The sequence below is a fragment of the Brienomyrus brachyistius genome, unplaced genomic scaffold, assembly GCF_023856365.1.
Source record: "Brienomyrus brachyistius isolate T26 unplaced genomic scaffold, BBRACH_0.4 scaffold60, whole genome shotgun sequence".
Lineage (NCBI taxonomy): Eukaryota > Metazoa > Chordata > Actinopteri > Osteoglossiformes > Mormyridae > Brienomyrus > Brienomyrus brachyistius.
The window spans coordinates 1,153,815-1,180,083 of record NW_026042335.1 but is presented as its reverse complement, the minus strand read 5'-3'; the positions used below and the strand labels follow the sequence as shown (position 1 = coordinate 1,180,083).

The window sequence follows — 26,269 nt, the reverse complement described above, 5'->3', positions numbered from 1 at the left end:
TTTTGCAAAGACTGTTCCGCCACCATGAATGCTGTGTATTCAAAATAACTTGTGTATGCTAATGCAAATGTATGCTCATAGAAATGCCTGGAGCTGAACCCCCTGAGGATAAGCCCATGCCTACAGAACCTGCAAACTGGCCTTCAGATATCACTGACAGCATTCGAATACCGCTGGTTTTGCAAAGGACCAAGTAAGGTAGCACCTGACTTTGTTTTTCCTAGAAATGAGGGTGATGGAAGAAGTTGCCACCAGCAGTATTTTAAGAAAACACTAGTTAGCGGTGAAAAGATGCCTAAAAGCTGGCTAGTATATTCTGAGAAAAACAACAGCCTTTTTTGCTTTTTTTGTTTTCTAAAAGACACATCCGTTTAACAAGTTCTGGGCTGATAGATTGGAAGCATGCCAGTTCTCTTCTCACCTCACGTGACAATAGTCCTGAACACCATAACTCCATGAAAGCATGGAAAGAGCTGGTAGTGAGGATTAAAAATGGTGAAACAATTAACAAACAAGAGATGGCACTTCTGCAGGCTGAGAAAATAAGATGGAGAGCGGCGCTGACTCGTCTCACTATTATCACTCAGTCTCTCGCAATCAGAAATTAAGCACTAAGGGGACACACAGAAACATTGTTTTCTCCATCAAATGGCAATTTTCTAAAAGAAGTTGAACTCATGGCAAGGTTTGATCCCATAATGCAAGAGCATATTAACCGTGTCCAGAAAGGCACTTGCAGTCAGTCATTGAGGAGGAGGTGGGATCAGACAGATTCAGCATTTGTACAGTGGTGTGGTGTGACATCCTGAACCAAACCCACCATGTGAGCAAGCTCATGCAGTCTCCCAACATGCATGTGGATGTAGCGGGCAATCTCCTCAAAAAGACAGAGAGAGGTCTCCGCAAGTACAGGGCAACAGGCTTTGCATCTGCACAAATGTCAGCCAAAGATATGTGTGAGGACATGAACGTAGAGGCTGTTCTACAGCAGAAAAGACAGAGAACTACAAAGCGGCACTTCTCTCACAAATCATTTGATGAGCCATTGAGTGATGACTTAAAGAACCTGGAGGTGACCTTTTTTAATGTTGTTGTTGATGCTGCAGTGTCTTCCATCCAAGAGAGATTCACCACATTGGAAAATGTGGGACAGAAATTTGGAGGACTGACACATTTTCCAAATCTCTCAAATGATGACCTCACTGAACAGTGTAAGACCCTCGGTGCTACTTAGCTTTTTCAGGACCAATCAGACTTGGATGCCGGAGAGCTTGCACAGGAGATTAAGAATTCGTCTGACTTACCATCAAAATCTATGACCTGTCTTGAGCTGCTGAACTTTGTGCATGACAGCGAACTCTCAGAAATATACCCAAATTTGTGCATTGCTCTGAGAATTGCAGTTACTCTACCTGTAACTGTGGCTTCAGCAGAGAGGAGCTTTTCAAAGCTGAAACTTGTGAAGACATATCTGAGGTCCACTATGTCTCAAGAACGCCTCACTGGCCTTGCTATCATCAGCATTAATCATGCAATTGCTGGCCAGATTTCATATGATGACATTATTGATGACTTTGCATCAAGGAAGTCAAGGAAGGTCCTGATATAGATGACAATTATTTCATATCACTGTGTGTTGTGCAAAGTGCAATCATGTTAATTGTGTCATTTAGGAATGCCTTATTTTAATTGTATCTGCCTTTTATACTTATTTAATATAATAATTTTATATGTATGTCTTATTTTGACTTCTGTGCGTGCTTGTTTTATATTTAAAGTTATATTTATTTAAAGTTCTATTTGATGATGAGATGATGATGAGAACCCTTTATTGCTGTTGCAATACACCATGTCACTAGTCACAAGTACCAGCGAAAAACTGGCCATCAACCGACCATACATTTTATATGTATGTCATATTTTGACTTCTGTGTGTGCTTGTTTTATATTTAACGTTATATTTATATGTTAGTTATTATGTTTGTTTGTGTGTGCATATATCTATATCCAGTTAAATTCAGTATGTTTCGGACAACAGTTTTTTTTTACGATAAAATATGTTAATGTACAATCCTTAATATGTCTTGTGTGTGTGTGGGTGGGTAAAAGTAATTAATTTACTTTGGGATTTTAGATACAGTAAGATATTATACACAGACCTAAATAATTACATAAACACAGTCGTTGCTGTTTCAGTTCCATCCTACCATTTATATTGTCACAGTGAACTATATCCTAAGATGTACTTGTACAACGTTTGTATATAGTATAGCATGAAAAATAATAATAATAAAAAAACTCAGCCAGAGTAGAATTGTTTATATATATATAAATATATAAAACACTCGTGCGCTCTTGCGTTGTGTACACCAAAAATGACGATTCCACCATACACTGCGGCTAGGCTATATCGAGTGTGATGTTAGCTGCAAAAGACGCAAGCTGATCCCAACTTCACTTTGCTACACGTCCACTGTAAAAGCAGGGCCACAAATAAAACACCAAATACGTCTCTGTGCTCAATTCAAACGGAAAATGTCGCCAAATCCATTCGCCATTTCACTATGTGCTGGCTAGTCATGGCGCGAGCATTAGCGACGGACGCGAACAGCTTCAGCTTATCTTGCCACAATTCAGCTCGACTGTTTAAACTTCAGCCAAACACAACATTCTGTGTTAAGTGAGAATTCTAACGAGAAATAATAATTACTCACATCGTTCAATGGGCGCCCTCGGAATATCTGTCCTGCCGCTACTCCCATCCACTTCTAACTTAACTCGTCCATCTGTGTGGGGGTGCGCAAGAACGATGGGTGCCGTGAAGCTGCAGGAAAACAAACTTATAAACCTGCACGGAAATATATTAAACGTGGAGGAGTTAGTCGGCAGAAGTGAGGAATTACAAAAAAAAAAAAACGATTTCTCAAGAAAAGATCATAAAACAGGAAAATGGTCAATAGCACATGGAGTGATATTGCACACTGTACCTTGATTGTAACATAACTGCTCTATAATATATAATCGATTATATGCAATAGCGTTCAGGATTTGGGTGAAGTGTACACAGCACAATAATCATTGTGATAATTCCACACTTGCTGCAATACGTTTTCATGACTGTATTGGGGATATATGCGGTCCGATAAATACGTCCGCCTTGTGCTAAATGTGGACCAAAACAGACGGACTACGCAGCCCAATTTTCAAGGACCATTTTTGTTCTAAATAAAGGCCACAACGGGCCGACCAGATTTAGCCCATAAAATAATGTCCTGTGGACATTTGTTGCTCAGTGGCTTATGTTTAAGGTGGAAACTAGGGAATAAGATACGAACTTTAACCTCGTTCCTGACAGACATGTGAAGGACCGTTTTTGTTTTTCAGTTTTAGAAACGCAGCTGAGGAGAAAAAATATGATTTTTTTTTTTTTTATTAATTAAGGAACTATTTTATTTATTTCGGGAATTCGTGATTTGACAATTCATACATAATACAAAACGTAAATGCTAAGATAAGCACGGTATACATTTACCAAAAGTGATATTAAAAACATTTCACTTGTTCTTCTTGTACAGCTGATTGCGCATAGAAAATATTTCCCCCCAATCAATTTCGAATCTCAAATATAGATTTAAAAATAAACGTTACGGTATCTTAGAACACTGTGACGCAAAAGTGCGGTTTTTGCGTATTAGAACGTATGTACGTCATTTCGAGTGGTATAAAAAGGAGAAAGAGACGAGACATCCACATTTTTGAATAATGATGGCACACGACATGGAGCGAGTACTGATGTCCCCGGCGTTCGAAGTGTTCAACAAGCTTCGGCTGGCAGGACAGCTCTGTGACATGGTCCTCATCGCAGACGGTGTTCAGTTCAACGCCCATAGAGTGATTCTGTGTGGCTGTAGCTCCTACTTCCAGTAAGTAGCTGTGACCCATATATGAAGATGCGAAAACAGCAAGGAGTCAGTTTTTATCTCTCATTAGCAATGACTTCTCCTTGGCAATAAGGCTCTAGGATGACAGAAAGTTTATATTAATATATATTATATTAAATTATATTAATGTAGGTCAGTGCTGATCAGAAATATTTCTGATAAGTGTACCACCTTAACTTTTACCATATAATAATAATAATAATAATAATAACAATAATAATGGTATAAATATATAAAAAGGGGACCATGTCAAACAGGAAAAACAAAGTATTCCGGGGGACTTGCCCACCAGCCCAACTAAAATATATTAAAGGGGGAGCTACTGTTGGAAAAATAAGAGTTAAAGCCCCTGGTCCCTAGTTCTTTGATGCCTATGTGATCATCTGTAGCAGGGCGTCCTTATCTCTGGTTTATTTCCATTTGGGGGTCCCTGGTTCAGAAGATTTAGAAAACCCCTTAATTAACTTTGCCTGCAAAACCCATATTTATTAGATGAGTCACTTCTGGATTGTGTTTCAGGGCTCTGTTCGCCAGTGACTGGAGTGATTCAGGAAAGCGGGAGTACCAACTCCCAGGCATTTCCCCTGAAACATTGAGGCAGGTCATCGAGTACGCCTACACATACTCTGTGGTCATCACAGCTGACAATGTGGAGAACCTCCTGGCAGCTGCTGATTATCTCAGTGTCCTGGGCATCGTACAGCGCTGCTGTGACTTCCTGCATGAGCATCTCTGCCTTGACAACTGTGTTGGGCTTGTCAAAATCGGAGAAGTCTACTGCCTCAATGAGCTGCACCAGTCTGCATTCAAATTCCTCCTGAAGAACTTTAAGGAGGTTGCCATCACATCAAACGATTTCCTAGAACTCACGCTCGAAGAACTTTGTGACATCATGGAGCGGGATGAACTGAATGTCAGAGAAGAAGATGTGGTGTTTGACGCCATCCTCCGTTGGATCGAGCACGAGCCTGCCACCCGAGAGGCCCACATTTCAGTTCTGTTGCCCAAGGTGAGTATAGTTATACTATGTTCGCATTGACTTGTGTATATAACAATAGAATGCTCATTGAGTGAAGTCTTTATTACTGTAGCTAGAGACTGAACCTTCATTTCCATGTCCCATAAGTCTATAACCAAGGCTTCCAGGTATTACACTTGGGAGGAGAGTGTAACAAATAATGGAAAACAACACACTGACATAAAATAAGTGTTAGCTGACACATCTGAGACTTTCTATGTAAATGGCTACAGCTAAAGAAATTAAAATTTGCACTTCCTGCTGTATCCTTAATGTTAGGAATTGCTCATCTCCAGAGATTCACAGAAAGCACTAAGGAACTCATGGGAATTCTCTCATTCTTGATTTCTGTGTAGGTTCGCATGGCTCGTATGGATCCAGAATATTTTATGAAGATCGTCAAAAACAACGATCTAGTGAAGGCCAATGCGGCGTGCAGGCGAATTATCAGCGATGTCTTAAAGGTCATCTATGATCTTGACGAAAGTCCACTCTCTGACTTTGAGAACCCGCTGATCCGCCCACGCTTGCCCTCTGACATTTTGCTGGCTGTTGGTGGTTGGAACATGCGCACTACCAACTGCATCGATGCGTATGACACACGGGCCGACCGCTGGGTGGATATCACGCAGGAGGAGCAGACCAACCTAGCTGGTCATGGCATGGTGTACCATAATGGATTTGTGTACTGCATTGGGGGGTTTGATGGCCAAAACTCTATTAATACCGTGCGCAGATATGACCCGATCACACGAGCATGGCAGCAGATGGCCCCAATGCACTGGCAGCGCTGCAATATTAGTGTGGTCGTGCTTGATGGGTTCATCTACGCCATGGGTGGCCATATTGGTTTCAGGCCCCTCAATAAAGTAGAGCGGTACAACCCAGTAACCAACAAATGGACCCAGATCGAGCCCATGAATGAGAGGCGAAACGATGCCAGTGCCACCACCCTGAATGGCAAGGTAGGGTAATGGGAGGGCGTCTGCCTGTGTTTACCTTCATTTTCCCCTTGAAATTGAGTATTTTACTCAATCATAAGTTCTCTTTCTCTTCAGATTGCTGATTTTAATCCATAATTACTATGTTCAATAAATTTAAGTATTTGCATAAATGCATTATTGGTCTCCATTAGGGGCACATTGGGTAGTGCTGTGGTGTCATATCCAAGACTTGTGAGATAGATGAAATGGTGTTCCCATGTCAGGTTTCCTTTATTCTGTTCCTGGCGGAGCAGAATTCAAAACTCTTTGCAGATTTCCCTTTTCAAACAGCCATACTAAACCTGAAAATTAGCTGATTATGGTGTGTTTGAGAAGGGAAATCTGCAAACTGTGTTCCGCCAGGACCGGAACTGGGGAACCCTGTCATACACTATGCATAGCATATACTTTTATTTTTGAGTCACAATGAACTTCATCTGTAACCTCCAAACCCCAGTCATATACAGTATAACGGTGTTCACAGTTAAATTGTTTTTCATAGATATACATCTGTGGGGGCTTCAATGGAACAGAGAGCCTTTCTACAGTGGAGTGCTTTGACCCCCTCACTAATGAATGGAGCTTGATCACTCCAATGAGCACTCCCCGTCACAGCCTTGGAGTCACGGCGTATAGAGGGAAGATCTATGCGGTGAGTGATTCCTTTCTGTGTCAAATCTCACATTTTACCTGTAAGACTCATGGTTTTTTTGTCTTTGCTGCTGTGTCTTTCATTGTGATGCATTTAAACCAAACAAAACAGTTAAATGCCAGAAATACCTGCTGCAAAGGCTTATCTTAATACACATAAAAAACATATATGCTACCCTCTTTAGCCTCCCTGCATTTATTTCTGGGTTATAAATGGATCTGCTGGGGGTCTCTGCTACTAGCTCGGGCTGTAAAGTTTAGATTTTTTATTAATTATTTTCCCTAGTTCCAGATATAATTGGTCAGATTGTTGTTTTTTTCAGTGTCTGATTAGCTTCAAGTGTTCGTTTTAAGTAATAACAATAAAAAAGCAAAATATATTAGCATAAGGAGTCATTTTTGAAGGCTCACAGTTTTCACCGAATCATACAAGTATTCTGTTGCCCAAATCCATGTTTTCATTGCATATAGGTTGACATGTGTATATAAGCTTGTGTCATTTATAGACAATGGGAGGTTCTAAAGAGCCTGCCTTCATAGGGTGAAAATTGCTTAAGAGTTCATGACTTTGGGAAAGTTGATGTTTGCCCATCCTTTTGGCAACCAAGTGATAATGAATCTTTGGCATCTCTCAGGTGGGCGGTATCAACAGGCCTGATGACCTGCAGACCATGGAGGTCTATGACCCTACCACAAACCGCTGGCATGCTGTGGCCCCCATGTCCACACCGCGCAGTGAATTTGGCATCGCAGTGGTGGACGACCTCCTGTTTGTGATGGGCGGCCACGATGGGTTTAGGGTAACTAACAAGGTGGAGTGTTATGATGCGGGGACAGGCAGCTGGTATCGTGCGCAGGACATGAGCAGAGCCAGAAAACACTTCAGCTGCTGCGTAGTGCCTGCGCACCCCCGCATCATAAAATACGCTTCACCTCGTTAGTCCCTAACGGCCACCAAGGAGGAGAGAAACCCATCTGCCCACAACAGCATGCCCAGTACGTAACCTCATTTACACCCCCAACCCCGAATTCTTTCCCTATAATATACAGTGAGTTTCTATTGACACCTCTTTTTTTCCCCAGACTCTGCTTCCTCATTGGAAGGTGTGTTGGTGGGATCGAGGTCTTTGAAGTCAAGGCTGTCCGGAAGTCATTTTCCATGGCCTCGCTAAGCTCCTCCCACACCTGAGTTTTTGCCTCGACGACCGCCGAAGCCGCATTCCATCATTTCATCACCGCTGTCCACCAGCGGGTTCGGGGAATGCCGCCACAACAGGCACCGACCACCTTACGGCCACAGCTCCAGTCAGCCGCCTCCACAACGGAGGCATGGAACAAGGCCCATTCGGACTCAATGTCCCCTGCGTCCTCCAGGACATGGGAGAAGCTCTGCTGGAGGTCGGAGTTGAATCTTCTCCTGACATTGCATACTTAAAATAAAGTTCTCTTTTTTATATTATCTAGTTTGTGAAAGCGTCATAAATTTCCCATTTTGGATAAATGTTGTTTGAATATACTCCTTCGTTCTCGTTTGACGGTTCTCTTCAGAAATTCCGCTGCAACCATCTGTGATTACTAATTAAGCACTAAGGTTTTTCGTAATCAATTGAAATACTGGTTTAGTGCAGCCCCTTCCCCTGGGACCTACAGTAAACATAACTGGCAACTTGAATTTGGAGAAGTGATGTTACCTCTGGATTGATTACAGTATGTACTGTACACAATATTATATTGTGGGTGTCAGAGTTTGCGTGTGCGAACGGGCAGGCTGGCAGGAAGGAGGCAGGGAAGGACGAAGCAGGGAGGTAGAATACGGGGAAAACTGGGGTTTTATTAGGGGGAAGACGGCTATGGGCAGAACGGGACATGACAACAGCACTAACATCAATGACGGACATCGGACAGGGCAAGATGTGGACTGATATAGACAAAAGACATGGCGAAACGACAAGGTACAGCTGGGCATGATAGGGGAAGCACACGTGGATAATCAGGGGGCGTGGCACACAACGATCGTATGAGCCGGGCATGACAGTGGGCCTGCGTTCATAGTGGGGTACCGTAGGGTTCAATTTTAGGACCAGTACTGTTCCTAATTTACATTAATGATATTGACACCAATACATACAGTAAACTGGTTACATTTGCAGACGACACCAGGGTGGGTGGCGTAGCAGATATTGATCTAGCAGCGGAGAGGCTACAACGGGATCTGGATTTAATTAGCGACTGGGCTGATACCTGTCAGATGAAATTTAACATACAGTAGATACATGTAAGATAATCATTCAGAGAGCAGAAATATAAAGTACAGATATTTTACGGGTCCCACTGAAATAAAGGTAGCTGATTATGAGAAAGATCTCGGTGTGTATGTTGATGCTTCCATGTCCCACTTTCGCCAGTGTGGGGAAGCAATAAAAAGGCCAATAGGATGTTGGGTTACAACTCTAGGTGTGTGGAGTTTAAGACAAGGGAAGTGATGCTACGATTATACATTGCTCAAAAAAATTTAAGGAACACTTTTTAATTAGAGTATAGCATCTAGTCCATTAAACCTCTGGGATATTGATCTGGTCAGTTAAGTAGTGGAGGGGGTGGTTAATCAGTTTCAGCTGCTTTGGTGCTAATGAAATTATGAACAGGTGAACTAGAGGGGTAACAATGAGACGACCCCCAAAACAGGAATGGTTTAACAGGTGGAGGCCACTGGCATTTTTCCCTCATCATCTTTTCTGGTGGTTTTTTCACTAGTTTTGCATTTGGCGACGGTCAGTGTCACTACTGGTAGCATGAGGCGATACCTGGACCCTACAGAGGTTGCACAGGTAGTCCAACTCCTCCAGGATGGCACATCAATACGTGCCATTGCCAGAAGGTTTGCTGTGTCTCCCAGCACAGTCTCAAGGGCATGGAGGAGATCCCAGGAGACAGGCAGTTACTCTAGGAGAGCTGGAGAGGGCCATAGAAGGTCCTTAATCCATCAACAGGACCGGTATCTGCTCCTTTGTGCAAGGAGGAACAGGATGAACACTGCTGAAGCCCTACAAAATGACCTCCATCAGGCCACTGGTGTGAATGTTTCTGATTGTTTGGTCAGAGACAGACTTCATGAGGGTGGCTTGAGGCCCCAACGTCCTCTAGTGGGCCCTGTGCTCACTGCCCAGCACCATGGAGCTCGATTGCCATTTGCCATAGAATACCAGAATTTGCAGGTCTGCCACTGGCACCCTGTGCTTTTCACAGATGAGAGCAGGTTCATCCTGAGCACATGTGACAGATGTGAAAGGGTCTGGAGAGCCTATGGAGAACATTATGCTGCCTGCAGCATTGTTCAGCATGACCAGTGTAAGGAAGAGGACTCCCTTACTATTATTTATATTGTAATTTGTATAGCACGTTAGCAGCACATCCTCCTTTTTAATAACAGCACTTTATTTAGCTTCGGACTTTAACCATGGATTTGCACAGAACAGTTGCAAACAAAGTTTATTTATTGAATATTTATTGGGAATTTTAAAATCAGTTGGTAGCCTTGTTTCAGATACTGCACAGCGGCTCCTCATCAAGGAAGGTGGTGGTGTCTGTGAAAAGGAATGGTGATTGAGGGAGAATAAGGTTTACCAGTAAGGACAACTAATGCAGATGGGTGGGGGTGAAAGATCTAGAATTAAAGGGGGTGCAAAGAAGTAATTGTAAGATGTAGTTACTCACCTTTCTTTCCTGTGTTCTCTCCAAGGTGTTTGGGCAAATATTTCCCTGGGGTCCAGACACCATTTAAAGGTTCCGGGAGAGACCATGGCTTAAGGAAGGGTGGGGAATCTTTTGTGCTGGGGTTTGGGGTTTTATAATATGGGTTTTTTGGGTAAGATTAAAGAGGAAGATGTTTATTAATATGAAAATGTGAAATGTAGTTGTATATTTATTTATGTAGGTTGATGTGTTGTGTACTATGGTGGAAGGGGGGGATTTAAGAAATTACCTGTGAGTGGAAGAATGGTTTAGTCTGTGACAGCTGAAAGTATTGAAGGCTGCCAGTTGTCATTAGAGGGTTTTTTTTTTTTTTTTTTTCTTTTTTGCTGTGAAGACGCTCGACGTGTGAGATGCTTGTAAGAAGAGCTGCATGGAAAATAAATACGTGTTGTTCCACTGCATTTGGGGTAGTCTTTCTCACTGTAAATCCAGCCGCTGAGGGCCACCGTATTACAGTACAACCGGTTTGGTGGTGGGTCAGTGATGGTCTGGGGAGGCATATCCATGGAGGGACGCACAGACCTCTACAGGCTAGACAACGGCACCTTGACTGCCATTAGGTATCAGGATGAAATCCTTGAACCCACTGTTAGACCCTATGCTGGTGCACGACAATGCCCGGCCTCATGTGGCAAGAGCATGTAGGCAGTTCCTGGAGGATGAAGGAATTGATACCATTGACTGCCCCCCACGCTCGCCTGACCTAAATCCAATAGAACACCTCTGGGACATTATGTTTCATCCATCCAATGGCACCAGGTTGCACCTCAGACTGTCCAGAAGCTGTGAGATACCCTGGTCCAGATCTGAGAGGAGATCCCCCCCAGGACACCATCCGTGGTCTCATTAGGACCATGGATCGATATTGTCAGGCATGCATACAACCATGTGGGGGGCATACAAACTACTGAGTATGATTCTGAGCTACTGTAATAAAATGACAGCCAATGGACTAGCCTACCGCATCATTTTTCACTTTGATTTTCGTGGTGGCTTTGAGTTCAGCTCTCTGTAGGTTGATAATTTCATTTCCATCAATCGATGTGGCATCCTTTCATTCCTAACACATTACCCAGTCTACATCAGTATAGATATCCAGCATGATTTTTTTCCCCATTGATGTCTGATGTGTTTTCAAAGTGTTCCTTTAATTTTTTGAGCAGCGTATAAATTCCTTGGTAAGACCCCACCTAGAATATTGTGTGCAGGTTTGGTCACCATACCTTAAGAAGGACACTGCTGCCTTGGAAAAGGTGCAACGTAGGGCCACGAGAATAATTCCTGGTCTTAGAGGAATGTTTTATGAGGAGAGGTTAGCTGAGCTGAATCTGTTTAGCCTCGAGCAAAGGAGACTATGGGGGGACATGATCCAGGTGTATAAGATTCTAACAGGTCTGGATGCTGTTCAGCCAAATGGCTATTTTAATATTAGTTTAAATACCAGATCTCGTGGCCATAACTGGAAATTAGCGGGAGGACATTTTAAAACAAATTTAAGGAAGCACTTCTTTACAAAGCATGTAGTTAGAGTATGGTATAGTCTTCCTGTTAGTGTAGCACAAGCTAAAACCCTGGTTTCCTTTAAATCAGAACTAGATAAGATTTTAACAACTCTGAGCTATTAGTTAACTTCTCCCCAAATGAGCTTGATGGCCAAATGGCCTCCTCTCGTTTGTGAATTTCTTATATTCTTATACATAATATACAAAGCTATTCTCAAATGAAAATGAAACGGTTTCATTCCCGCTGCAATTTCCCACGTCGATTAACGACACATGATTCTGCAGCCTCGCTGAAATAGATGTGAAGGGTACATTCAGGGTACATTTTTTTTTAATTTGTGGAATCTTAACCGAAGTGAAAAGACAGGAGGACAAAATATTATACATTTAATAATTTTAGATTTATTGGTGTTTTAATCTGGGGAATTTGTGATTTGACTATTCATACATAATGCAAAACTAAAACATAAATTCTGAGATGAACATAGTATACATGTACCAAAAACATTTCACTTGGTCTTCTTGTACAGCTGATTGTGCAAACAAAATATTTTTTCACAATAAATTTGTAACTGGGGGTATTTTCCTACCGGTGTATTTTACGTAATATTAAATTATCTGAGATCAGATGCCTCATCTTGAATGAGTTAATGCCGGTGAAACTCATCTGGGATAAGTCGGTTTTTCAAAAGTAGCTGTGTTAGAAAACTTGATCGGCAAGTCTCTCATTGGCTTCCACATTTTGTTAAAAATAAAAAGCAGGGCGCATGACTATCTGGTCAATCAATTTCGAATCGCAAATATAGATGAATAAAAATAAAAAAAATCAGTATGTTAGGACACTGACACAAAAGCGCAGTGTTTGCGTTTTAGAACATATCGTCACTATGCTGATGTACACGTCCGTTGCTGGTCATTACATGATATAAAAAGGAGAAAGAGACGAGACATCCACATTTTTGAATAATGATGGCACACGACATGGAGCGAGTACTGATGTCCCCGGCTTTCGAAGTGTTCAACAAGCTTCGGCTGGCAGGACAGCTTTGTGACGTGGTCCTCATCGCAGACGGTGTTAAATTCAACGCCCATAGAGTAATTCTGTGTGGCTGTAGCTCCTACTTCCAGTAAGTAGCTGTGACCCATATATGAAGATGCGAAAACAGCAAGGAGTCAGTTTTTATCTCTCGTTAGCAATAACTTCTCCTTGGCAATAAGGCTCTAGGATGACAGAAAGTTTATATTAATATACATTATATTAAATTATATTAATGTAGGTCAGTGCTGATGAGAAATATTTCTGATAAGTGTACCACCTTAACTTTTACCATATAATAATAATAATAATAACAATAATAATGGTATAGATATGAAAAGGGGACCATGTCAAACAGGCAAAACAAAGTATTCCGGGGCACTTGCCCACCAGCCCAAGTAAAATATATTAAAGGGGGAGCTACTGTTGGAAAAATAAGAATTAAAGCCCCTGGTCCCTAGTTCTTAGATGCCTATGTGATCATCTGTAGCAGGGGTCCTTATCTCTGCTTAATTTCCATTTGGGGGTCCCTGGTTCAGAAGATTTAGAAAAGCCCTTATTTAACTTTGCCTGCAAAACCCATATTTATTAGATGAGTCACTTCTGGATTGTTTTCAGGGCTCTGTTCGCCACTGGCTGGAGTGACTCAGGAAAGCGGGAGTACCAACTCCCAGGCATTTCCCCAGAAACACTGAGGCAGGTCATAGAGTACGCCTACACGTACTCTGTGGTCATCACAGCTGACAATGTGGAGAACCTCCTGGTAGCTGCTGATTATCTCAGTGTCTTGGGCATCGTGCAGCGCTGCAGTGATTTCCTGCATGAGCAGCTCTGCCTCAACAACTGCATTGGCCTTCTTAAAATCGCCGATGTCTACTGCGTAAACAAGCTGCACCAGTCTGCATTCAACTTCATCTTGAAAAATTTCAAGGAGGTTGCCATCAGCTCAAACGAGTTCCCAGAACTAAGTCTTGAACAACTTTCTGACATCATAGAGCAGGATGAGCTTAATGTCAGAGAAGAGGATGTGGTGTTTGAGGCCATCCTCCGTTGGATCGAGCACGAGCCTGCCACCCGAGAGGCCCACATTTCAGTCCTATTGCCCAAGGTGAGTATAGTTATACTATGTTCTCATTGACTTGTGTATATAGCAATAGAATGCTCATTGAGTGAAGTCCTTATTACTGTAGCTAAAGACCGATTTCCATGTCCCATAAGTGTACAACCAAGGCTTCCAGGTATTACACCTGGGAGGAGAGTGTAACAAATAATGGAAAACAAAACACTCAGATGTCTTACATTAAACAAGTGTAGCTGACACATCTGAGACTTTCAAAGTAAATAGCTTCAGCTAAAGAAATTAAAATTTGCACTTACTGCTGTATCCTTAATGTTAGGAATTGCTCATCTCCAGAGATTCACAGAAAGCACTAAAGAACTCATGGGAATTCTCTCATTGTTTCCTGTGTAGATTCGGATGGCTCGTATGGATCCGGAGTACTTCATGAAAATCGTCAAAGCTAACGATCTGGTGAAGGGCAATGCGGCGTGCAGGCCAATTATCAGTGATGTACTGAAGATGATATATGATCTCGACGATGAAAGTCCACGATCTGACTTTGAAAGGCCACTGATTCGCCCGCGCCTACCCGCTGACATTTTATTGGCCATTGGTGGCTGGAATTTCCGCACAACCAATTGGACTGAAGCCTATGACACCCGGGCTGACCACTGGGTCGATATAACACAGGGGCAGGAGACTCGCCAGTCCGGCCATGGCAGTGTGTGTTTAAATGGCTTCGTGTATTGTTTTGGGGGTTATGATGGCCATAATTTCACCGATGCTGTGCGCAGATTTGACCCCGTCGCACGGACATGGCAGCACATGGCCCCGATGCACTGGCGCCGCTGTAGTGTCAGCGTGGCCGTAAGTAACGGCTTCATCTATGTGATGGGTGGCCGTTTAGGCGTGTCGCCTCTGAATATCGTAGAGCGATATGACCCAAATGCCAACGAGTGGACCATCATCCAGCCCATGAACGAGGAGCGACAGGATGCCAGTGCCACCACCCTGAATGGAAAGGTAGGTTAATAGGAGGGCGTCTTACTGTGGTTACCCTCATTTTCCCCTTGAAATTGATTATGTTACATACTCAGTAGCTCGCTTTGTCTTCAAATGGTTGATTTCAATCCATAATTGTTAATTCAGTAAACGTCAGTGTTTAGATAAAACATAAATGACCTTGCATTGTTGCTCTGCATTAGTGGCACATTGGGCAGTGCTGTGGTGTCCAGCTCTGTGTTTTTGCAATTTTGCCCACAGCCCAAGACTTGTGAGATACAATAACTGGTGTTAACATAGGAGCTTTACCCAATTCCAGTCCTGGAGGGTCAGAATCCTAAACAATTTGCAGATTTCCCTATTCAAACAAACCTAGTGAACTTAATTAGCTGATTAAGCTGCGGTTCACAAGGGAAATGATCACAACTAACTGTAAATTCCCTACCAATGCCCATGTGCTTCCTGTGGTAGGTTCCAGGTTCACCACCACCCTGTACTGAATAGACTTTTATGGAAGGTGGATGGATTAAACATCCATTAGCTAAATGTACATTTACGCTTTCTAGATCTCCATCTCCAATCATGTACAGCATAACACACATCACTTGTGAACCATCTTTCCTAGATATATATTTGTGGGGGTAGCAATGGAGCTCAGACCACTTCCACTGCGGAGTGCTATGATCCTCTCACGGGCGAATGGACCTTGATCGCTCCCATGCGCACTTGCCGACGTGGCCTTGGAGTTGCGGCATATCAGGGAAACATCTATGCGGTGAGTGATTCCTTTCTTGTACTCCGAAACAAAGGAGTCAAATCTCAAGATTTATCTGAGACTCATATTTTTTGTCACTGCTGCTGTGTCACAGATTGTAATGTGCTTAAAACAAACAAAAGAATTCAGTGGATAAAATGACCTGCTGGGAAGGCCCATCTCAGTACACATATGCTCCCTGCATATCTGGGTTATAAACGAATACGCTTAGTAAAGCTTAGTAAAGCTTAGATTTTTTAGTATAGTTATATTCTGTAGTTCCAGACTATAATTGCTCTGTTGTTGTTTTTTTCAGTGTCTGACTACAAGTATTATTTTTAGTACTAATAAACATAATAATAAAAGCAAAATATATGAACATAAGAAGTCTTTTTTTGATGGTTGACAGTTTTCGCTGAATTGTACCGGTTTTCTGTTGCCCAAATCCCCTTTTTTCACTGCAGTTATGTTGACATGTATGTTGAACACAAATTAGTAATAAGCTTGTGTCCTATATACACAATGGGAGGTTCTGTGCAGCCTGCTATTATAGGGCGATAATTCCTTAAGAGTTCCTGACTTCGAGAAAGCTGATATTTACTTATCCGTTTGGTACCCGAGTGATCACTTACCATTGGTGTCTCGCAGGTGGGCGGTACCAACGGGGTTCATGCAGTGCGGAGTATGGAGGCTTATGACCCTGCAACTAACCAGTGGCACGCTGCGCCTCCCATGAGACAACAAAGGAGCTATTTCGGCATCGCAGTGGTGGACGGCTTGCTGTTTGTAATGGGAGGCTCCGATGGGTTCGAAGTCACTGCAAAGGTGGAATGTTATGATGCAGAGAAAGGCAGCTGGTACCGTGCGCAGGACATGATTACGCCTAAGAGGAACTTCAGCTGCTGCACAGTGCCTGCGCACCCCCGCTTCGTACAGTACGCTGCACCTCGCCCACCTGCCCCCATCTGCCTGCCTGGTGGGTAACTAGGTTATCATGTCTAACGTTAATGCTTCGTACATTAGACCTATATAATATGTGCCCTAGAGAGGTAAAGTGGGCTATCCCACAAAAACAAAGTTTTGAAAAAATGAGCTCCAAAGTGTGCCTATACCCTATAATTGATATACATCATAGGTAGCACAGATCTCAGTATATTTAAAAGATAGATAGACCCTCAATAATTAATATTGGACACTAAACTCATTTTTGACTGACATGTGGGATAGCCCACTTTACCTCTCAAGGGCACATATGATACCTACCGTTAATGTAATAACTGCCAATAATGTGCTAATTTTCCCCCTTAATGTAATAAAGGCTGATACAGTAATATCTTGCCAATACCATACTAACATATTTGAATCAAAAACGCACCACATTACTACATTATATACTTTATTACACAAAAAACGGGAAAATTGTTATGTTATTAGCAGTTATATTAACAGTAGTTTAGCTGCTACAGACAGCAGCTATTAGCTGCTATTAACAGCAGTGATTAGCTGCTACAAACCGTAACAATCGTGACATCACACAATTTCTTTTGACTGCTTATGATTTTTTGCACACTACTGTACACACACATATATATGTACATATATATGTATATGGTTGATTGCCCACAAAAATCAACTGTGATTAATCAGCCTGATCTCCAGACCAAAGAACTGTGAAAACCATTCTAACTTAACCTACAAGAAGCAATTCCTGAACACAAAGAAGAAGATGTGCTACGGCCCTGCTACACGCACACACACACACACACACACACACACACACATATAAGGTATCTGTATCTTTGTGGGGACTCCATACTGAGTTCCAACCCGCAACACAATTAATCAGTGAGGAAATTCATAGTATTATCTCTTGTTATGTTATTTTTTAAAATTATTTATAATGTATTTAAAAGCCTATGGCAAACAGTAAGTTAATGAATTGAAATTACAGGTAACCACGTGCTCAACAAGTAGCTGGCAGGGAACAAGGGAAACGCTACAGACTGACAACAGGGGAGGACAAGAAAGACTGACAACACGTGGGACGAGATGACCAATGACACCTACTGGCCAAACAGGGAAGGGACACAGAATGGGACAGTTAAATAACATTGGCATTCCCTGAAGGGTTTGGCATTCCCTGAAGCCAAGCTGTTAATTATTGTACTCCACGCCACCTCTGGTGATTGAATTGCAATGTAATGATTATGTTGTTCTATAATCTTATTGAATAAGTGTTATAAGTTGTTGGAAGTTATTTTTGTATTCTTTTATACTTCATTTTTAACAGTGTGATTTTTGACCTGACAGCTTTGTTTGGCAGTAAAAAGCTTTAAGGGGGCAGTTTAATGGCTCTATACACAGCAATGTGTATAATGGCCAAAGTGTTCTTATTGAATATGCTTAGATTATTTTTGTATACATTTACATTTTTATTTTACAGACTTTATGTAAAGGCAACCAGCGCTTAAAAGTTTAACGTTTAAATAAATGTCTTATTTGGAGAACAATGGGTGGAAAAAATGTTATTTGTTGTCTGAAAACCAAAATACTTTTGAGAGCTTTGTACGATTTGTTAGCAGAATTACCTTATAGACCTGATACACTTTTGAATGCAATATAATTCTCCATGGCAGTAACCCAGCTGACTGGTGGAGCAAGTTCATTTTGTCTCTGCAAGACTTCAAAGTGAATTTGAAGATCATCGTCTCCACAAAGACTATGAAGATTTTCAGGAGATACATGGAATCCACAGTTTCTTCCATTAAACCTAGAGTGCAATCCAACAAAATGTTTCAATAACAAAATTTACATTTCAAAAACTGGCTTCTGGTTTGTCAGATGGGCAGTGTGCATTCCATAACTACTTGTAGTCATCTAGTTCTTTTTGCAGGACACCCAGAAAGCTGAATACTGTAGCAGCAAACATTTCTGTTGGTAACAGCCATTAAAGGGATTCCTCCGTCCAAAATTGCCCCCTAGTGGTGGAATATTGCAACGCAAATAATGGAGATTTCACTTCACTGTATTTTACAGCTAACGAAAATGTAATGTGTGTGTGTATACATTTTTTGTTTCATACATTTAAATGTACATTTTTTATATAACAAACAACATTACTTTATAGTTGTTTAAAAGGCGGAAACTTCAATGTACACGAAGTCACCAATAAATTACATCTATTTATCTAACATGTTATATAATATACATACTGTGTTTGAAAACTTTGAAAAGCTTTACGATTTCAGGACAGATCAGCCACTCTATTAGGAACATTACGCTTTTTCGTTGTGGGTGTTAGCTTTGCTGCTGCTATTAATACTAATAATACATTAGCACAAAAAAAGGCTGCATACGCCAAACTACGTCTTGCTTGTAGGTTAAAGACGTTTGACGTTCATTGCCGTGGGAAACTGCGGTTCTAGTGCTAAACCACTACCGAAAAGACTACAAAAGCTGCGTCGGTTAAAATAGAAGCGCCCCGTCAGGTTTTAAATAACTTTCTGTGTTGGCTATCGGTCCGGGTCTGTATGGGACAGCTTCTGGATCCGGACCTGGACCGCGGTCTGCCTGTTACCTCTGGTCTAAGTTATTCACTGGCAAATCAGGGTGCGCTTTTCTCAAGAATATTAATTTATCTTCCTAAACCACCCAGCAAAACGCAAATTCGCCACCGGGGTGTCCAATGAGCTCCGTACAGGCCATTTGGAATGGTGGGCATCGTTGGTAGGTTGGTTCTTACTTGAATGTGTAATATTTACAATTGAGATAGTACTTAGTTATTGTCGGTTATTAGGTGTATAATGCTACGTAAGTGGTGATGAGTAAGTTGAATATTATTTGCTGTAAATTAGAAGTAAAAATTCTGAAGTTAAAAGGCATTGGACCATTAAAATACATTGGATACATGGAAATGATTTGTACATTAGACATTCAGTTGAAACCTGTAAGAGGAATTATTTTTTATATTGGAAATGAATATGCTTACCTGTACCTTTGAGAAAGAAAATGAGATCAGCTATAAAACAAAAAAATCAATTAAAGAAAATGCCAGAACATCTAACACATTTCCCTGCACCCGGTTTTCTATCGCTCTATCCTGCCTGACAGCGATAACAACACTATTTGAATTTAAATCAGCAAATACTTAAAAGCCAATGATTGGATCATTATTACGGCTCAGCTGCGTTATGCAGCACTAAAGTGAAGTCAGCTGAGTACCTGAATCTCCTGAATGGCCCGGTTATCCCATCAATGGAGTTTTCCTTCCCTAATGGGATTGGCGTATTCCAGGACGAGAATGCCAAGATTCATCGGGCTCAAACTGTCAGAGCGGTTCAGGGAGCACGAGGAATCATTTTCACATATGAATTGGCTACGACACAGTCTTGACCTTAACCGTATTGGAAGTCTTTGAGTACTTAAGAAGACATTACGGAGTGGTTTAACTCATGTACAGTATTTTACAAGAATGAAGAACATATATGACTAATGACACATACATTTAATATAGTTTGCGCATGAGTGTTAATATGCGTTATATATTGATATATAAAGCTTACAGTATATGACTTTGGTAAAAAAGCCAATTTGTCACCCTGTGCTGTGACTGTTCAAGGGCAATTCTAAGGGAAATTTAAGCTAAAATACAACTGCGAAACAAAGAAGTAATGATTTGAATTATGTTGCGATAAACACTGATATTGTTTTGAAATATTTTGTCATATTACCCTGCCCTACCCTTGTCAACTCACTTCAAAAAATTCAAACCATCCCTGTTTTATAACCGGCTGTCTGCCTTTAAAAATCTCAAGGCTGTAAAACGTTTTTTTTTTTTTCCCAACCTTAATATTCCATTATCTGATTTATGAATTGTGTTTATAAACTTTAGTCACAGCCTGATTGCTTGCTGATTGTATGATTTAATCGGAGTATTATGGATATTGTATTGTATTTCCTGCTGTCTCTTGTGAATGTGATTATTTTGTTTTTGTTCTATTCCACAGACGCTGTTGTACATCAAGGGGCCCAGGTGTCGGCTATAAGAAAAAAATCAACACAGGAATTTGTGAGTTGAGGCACCAGGTGAAGCGGATAAGGAACATGGAAAAACCGGAGCAAGTTAAACAGGATAACAGGCTGATCTTCATTTCTCTTTTCCTTCATCAGTTCCACACCTTGTTTTAATAAGTGAAGACGTAAGACGGCCTGTTAAACAGGATAGCAGGCGGTTCTTTTGGGTCTTTTATTTTTCTTTCCTTGCTCCGGACCCTCTGCTCACGTTGAAAGTTTGACGGCTGAAGGCCAAATAAGTAATAAGTTTGACAACGTGCTTTTGATATACTTTATTTTATAACCATTACACATAGACGAAAAATTATTTAGTATGTATCAAAAAAGAATTAGAGACGTTTCTTGACTGAATACCCATTAGTCTGTGGCCTGCACCTGGCTGGTATGTTGTAAATAAATGTTATTATAGTCTTTATAATTGTGTACATGAATTGCACGTACACGTTACTATTTAAATGTGAATATTGGTAGTACATAGAAATCACGCACACATACAGTCATGAAAAAGAAAGTACAGAACCATGGTTTTACGCATCAGAACATGTATAGGATTTTGTCTCTGCGTCTACCCCATCTTGCTTTTCATAGCTTTGGGGGGGTCACAGCACAGGGTCACCCATTGTGTGGCACCCCTGGAGCTGGGGGTAAAGGGCCTTGCTTACAGTCCCACAGACATGTGACTGTTCTGCCAAAGCCAGGCTCAAACTAGTGGACCAGGTAATCCATGTCAGGAAGGACACTTCAAGCTACTCCAGGTTTTACAAACTACGTTAAAACTGAAAGGCACCTGTGCTTGGCTAAACAGCTCACGTCTTCTTGTGCTTTGACTGCTTTGATTGAAAAACTCATCCAGCTGTTAGACATTAACATTAGTGGCATATGCATGATTATAGGAGACTGACCAATCAGCACGCAGCAAGGCCTCGGCGCATAACTGAGATCCAGGTTCTTTTAATTAAAATGGTATTTTAAAAATCCTGTCATAGTTCAATGTGTCCTCCCTGACATGGATTATCTGGTCACCATAACAAAGACAGACTCTGCTATTCCGGAAGGCTAAATGAGAAATCTCTGTGGCTAATGTTGATTCTCCAGGAACTATACGATGATTCGTGACGACAGCCAATAAGATTTGCTGGGATAAATGTGATGTACATGAGTATGCATCAATAAAAAGGTCCAATCTTGGCTTATTTGCCTGTATAACTGATGTTTAATGTATGACCCTGTCTGTAATAATGTTACAATACAGTAAAAATGAAGTAATTCTGGACAAATAATAATGCTTAATCCCAGCAGTTGCATTAGCTTACAATGATGCTCCAAACAGTGTAATTTAAAAAATAATGGCTTTACTTATCGAAAATACCTCTTATGCATGATTATTAAACAGGCTTTTCTACAGGCCTGCCAGCAGGTGGCACCCTGGATAGTTCAGACAGTTACCAAGGATGCGGTATTTATACAAAATATCACGTATATTAAATCACAGGGACACGGAAAAAAAAACAGCAGAAGCTGGTAAAAGGTGTATACTGTAAGTATGACAGAGAGTTTGGGCATGAACCCATAACCTGATGGATTTTCCTTCAAGGTCTGCTATTTTACACCTTTGTGATTTACTGTTAAACTGTTTGACTTTTTAACAGAAATGGCATCTGCTCAATAAAAAACAGCGTGTTTCCTTATATATTGAAGGCATGTAGGACTGTAAACACAGGGTTTTTTTTTATCTAATACCTGGAAATGAATTTCAGCTGTTTTTCATCATTTCTCAGACAGATAATCATTGTGATGTGAGCTGCGGAGCTAAGGGGGAAATAATTTCAGGTTCCCAGTAAGCAGAGAGGCATCACACACTGGATTTCAGGTTCCCAGTAAGCAGAGAGGCATCACACACTGGATTTCAGGTTCCCAGTAAGGAGAGAGGCATCACTTGCTGGATTTCAGGTACCCAGTAAGGAGAAAGGCATCACACACTGGATTTCAGGTTCCCAGTAAAGAGAGAGGCATCACACACTGGATTTCAGGTTCCCAGTAAGGAGAGAGGCATAATACACTGGATTTCCAGTTACTTCACACTAAGTCTAATTGCAACTCTTCAGATCACACCACTTATCTGTTCTGTATTCCTTGGGCGCTGACATGGCGGCCATATCCTACAAACTCCTTTCAAAAGACATCTATATGCTAACTGCTTCTCCTGAAAACTTCTAATTTGCCATTAGACAGGTATTCAATAACTAGCATTGACTGATCTTTTCGTGGCCCTGATACATATTCAGACATTTGATACAACCAGTCATATTTTCCCACAGTTAAGTACAGAAATACAGCTGTATCGCTATACAGTACATAAATAAAAGTAACCATCATGTAATTTAAGAAACCGAATAATAAAAACTATTATTTTTACTTAAATTAAATTTCCAGATTTCAATAATTCCACAATTTCATAAAACAAATTGTCATCAGTATTAGGAATGCAACTCGACGGAGATGTATGAATGATGAGCCAAAGAGATGCAAATGATTTCTTACTGGTTCAGACGGCGCATCTGACAGGCCGATGACAGAGATGTGATGTCTAAGAAAGAAGGTGGACATTTTCGTAAAGACTGCTAAGAGTAACAAGCAAATGATTAATAACTGGTGTAACCTGTGACAAGCAGGAGATGAGCAGATCGATGATATCATGACAAAGCAAATTATTTCTCACTCAGAAGAAAATGACAAGCCAAGACAGAGTAACTGCAGGGAATTCTCTACATGAGAAAAGGGCGAGTTTCTATTGAGCTCCAGGATATGATTAGCTGGCTTTAGTGCTGAAGTAATGCCTGGTTCCCAGTCCTACTAGACGATTAATGATGTCCTGCTACCTGCTGATGACATTTTACTGGGTTTTCACATTTTCCTAGAGGGGTCTTGCTAATCCAAAGCACTAACCGAAAACCAGTGGGTGATATTAGACGTCATACCTGTGCCACTGCAGGGATACATATGGAATACTGTAGTGGTTTAGCTGAATTGGTGTTTTAAAATTCTCCACTTCACATTTGTATTTTTAACGGTATTTGGTCGTTCTTATGTCTTTTGTCCATGTCTCAATATGTCAATGGGTGGATTTGTATATCCCTGAAAAACACCCCACCCTACGTCTCAGACCCCAAACTTCACTCTCACCTCTGTAAGTGCATGTGTTTTAAAAAGCAGAGCATCGTGGGATACGTGATGACAGACATAGCCCAATGTACTTTTTCTCGTGCACTTTTCAAATAAAGCTTGATTTCAGCCCGTGTTTCATGCTTCTTGTAATATATTTGTACGTCTGTAAATGCGCTCAGGAATTTACATTAGCAGCGGAAAGTGGCCGAGAAGGTGAAAGCTGTCGCTTCTGTAATTTTCTCGGCGTCTGACCTTTTCGCGACGTGAAACGTTTGAAAAAGGTCAGCTATGCACAGAGCAAAGTTTGCATATTAATTGCATATTGAAAGAAGGCGTCCCGTTCATTCGCAGCTCGTAATTACCCAAGCGTAAAGTTTAATTAATAATTCTGTAACTTGTAATGCTTTATAATGTTGAAATAGTTTTATGAGGATATACCATTTGGGTCCCACATGGGACACACACATCTTTAGGTTATGCCAGGCCTGGGCAGTCTTACCCAGAAAGGGCCACTGTGACTGATTGGCTGAAGAGTCCTGCGTTTGAACAGACCTAAAGGTCATCCCAAAAACTTGCATTCACACCGGCCCTTTTCTTGTGTCGCTCTCTTCTCTACACTTCAATTTGCCAACTGAATATTTTCCTTTTTTTAAAATGATCCTAAATAATAAATTCATTTGTTCAAGCTTAAATTAGAAGACACGACCGTAAGCAACAATATACATTTTCATAACCGAATATATATATTTAGGCTACTCCTGAACCTTTGTACAGTACATTCTTATTGCTTTATTTTAAAAATTGCTTTTATTTTCTCACAGTTTATAAATGACCAAATGCACGTGTGTGAAGTGAGAAATCGATGATTTTAGAAATGATGTGTGCGGGGGTTCGGGCTCTCTACAGATTGGGCTTAGCGTTTGAGGAAGAGAAGGATTGTCCGAGTGGATCTGAAGTAATTTCCAGGACTGTGTTTGTGCAGTGTGCTGTGCATGATGCAGGGGCCTTTCTGTCAAACATCACTGAGATGTAAATAATTGAGCAGTTAGATGTCACCAGAGCACCCCCTCAGTCTGTGAATGGGTTTGCTCATCATGGCCTGTGACCAATAAAGAGACTTTTCTTCACGGTGGACAGAAAACGTCGCAGGCATTTCGACACTCTGTTATGCAACTACATATCTTCAATATTTATATAGGATAATGATCCCCGTTGAGAAATTGTCTTTTCGCCTACGTGGTCTTGCTCTCCGTGAGACACGCAGAGACAGGTGAGAGCGAGCTTGAGAGTGACGCCGCATGATCAGCCATGACATAGCACCCCTGGAGCTGGGGGTTAAGGGTTTTGCTCAAAGGCCTAAAACATCGTCACACTGCCAAACACTGGATTTGAACCGGCGACTTTACGATCACGGGCCCAGAGCCCTAACGTGTGGAGCCACACACAACGTCACCATTTTCATATTTAGTTCGTCTTGTTATTCCAAAGAAGCACCAAAGCAAGCAGATGTTTGAAGGGTTTCACATGCAAGCTTGTTATAGCAGAATTCCCTCTCAGACGACACCCTTGTTGTTAACATTTAATAAATTTTCTGTTTAAATTAAACCTGCCCCATAGCTCACATTAAGGACGGAGGACATAGGGGAGCGGCATGGATAAGCAGAGTGGGGGCGGGGGGCATTATGGGGTGTTCTATATTTAATTACAGATGGTTTTGCTGCAGTACCTGCAGTAATACTCTAACCTGGTAAATGCACTCAATTGAATATAGCGATAATACTCCAACCTCATAAAAGCATAGAAAACTTTACTGGCCAGAATAATAATACTCCAACCTCATAAATATGCAGTATACTTTACTGGACAGGTGAATAATACTCCAAATTCACAAATGCAGTGCGGTGCAGTACACTGTTGCCTCACACCTCTGGGACCAGGGTTCGAGTCTCCGCCATGGCTCCACGTGTGTGGAGTTGGCATGTTCTCCCCGTGTCATCGTGGGGTTTCCTTTGGGTACTCCAGTATCTCCCCACAGTCCAAAGACATGCTGAGGTTAATTGGAGTTACCAGATTGTCTGTAGGTATAAATACTCTGTGAGTGTGCCCTGCGATGGGTTGGGACCCCATCCTGGGTTATTTCCTGCCTTTTGCCCATTCCCTCCAGGATAGGCTCCAGACCCCCTGTAACCCTGAATGTGATAAGTAGTTACACAAAATGGATGGATTATTTCATATATTTATACTTTAGTTAGCCATATTTTCAGTTTCGGCAACTTCTACTGTTTATTTAGGACTTATTCCACAAATATATACTGTATCTCTGCAGTTCAT

General features: G+C 41.4%; 2 protein-coding genes across 3 annotated transcripts; both read left to right on the top strand.

Annotated features, from left to right (window-relative positions):
* Positions 1–3,736: 3,736 nt before the first annotated feature.
* On the top strand, positions 3,737–8,052 carry LOC125725055 (kelch-like protein 10). The gene is made up of 6 exons (XM_049001657.1): positions 3,737–3,923; positions 4,461–4,950; positions 5,316–5,924; positions 6,445–6,594; positions 7,229–7,589; positions 7,677–8,052. The coding sequence occupies exons 1-5, from the start codon at positions 3,763–3,765 to the stop codon at positions 7,532–7,534; spliced, it is 1,716 nt and encodes a 571-aa protein (XP_048857614.1). The 5' UTR covers positions 3,737–3,762; the 3' UTR covers positions 7,535–7,589; positions 7,677–8,052.
* A 4,212-nt stretch (positions 8,053–12,264) lies between these two features.
* LOC125725054 (kelch-like protein 10) lies at positions 12,265–21,786 on the top strand. Of its 2 annotated transcripts, none has more exons than XM_049001654.1 (6): positions 12,265–12,975; positions 13,503–13,992; positions 14,356–14,967; positions 15,572–15,721; positions 16,349–16,676; positions 20,707–21,786. In XM_049001654.1, the coding sequence occupies exons 1-6, from the start codon at positions 12,815–12,817 to the stop codon at positions 20,775–20,777; spliced, it is 1,812 nt and encodes a 603-aa protein (XP_048857611.1). In that variant the 5' UTR covers positions 12,265–12,814; the 3' UTR covers positions 20,778–21,786. The 2 variants fall into 2 exon arrangements, with proteins under 2 accessions (XP_048857611.1, XP_048857612.1); XM_049001655.1 differs by lacking the exon at positions 20,707–21,786 and adding an exon at positions 17,652–18,210.
* Positions 21,787–26,269: the final 4,483 nt, after the last annotated feature.

Bases quoted from the DNA above. Each gene is read 5' to 3' on its own strand.
- LOC125725055 (XM_049001657.1), top strand. From the start codon at position 3,763: ATGATGGCACACGACATGGAGCGAGTACTGATGTCCCCGGCGTTCGAA. The intron at 4,951-5,315 runs GTGAGTATAGTT...ATTTCTGTGTAG, and splicing joins TTTCAGTTCTGTTGCCCAAG to GTTCGCATGGCTCGTATGGA. The intron at 5,925-6,444 runs GTAGGGTAATGG...TGTTTTTCATAG, and splicing joins CCACCACCCTGAATGGCAAG to ATATACATCTGTGGGGGCTT.
- LOC125725054 (XM_049001654.1), top strand. From the start codon at position 12,815: ATGATGGCACACGACATGGAGCGAGTACTGATGTCCCCGGCTTTCGAA. The intron at 12,976-13,502 runs GTAAGTAGCTGT...GATTGTTTTCAG, and splicing joins GGCTGTAGCTCCTACTTCCA to GGCTCTGTTCGCCACTGGCT. The intron at 15,722-16,348 runs GTGAGTGATTCC...GGTGTCTCGCAG, and splicing joins ATCAGGGAAACATCTATGCG to GTGGGCGGTACCAACGGGGT.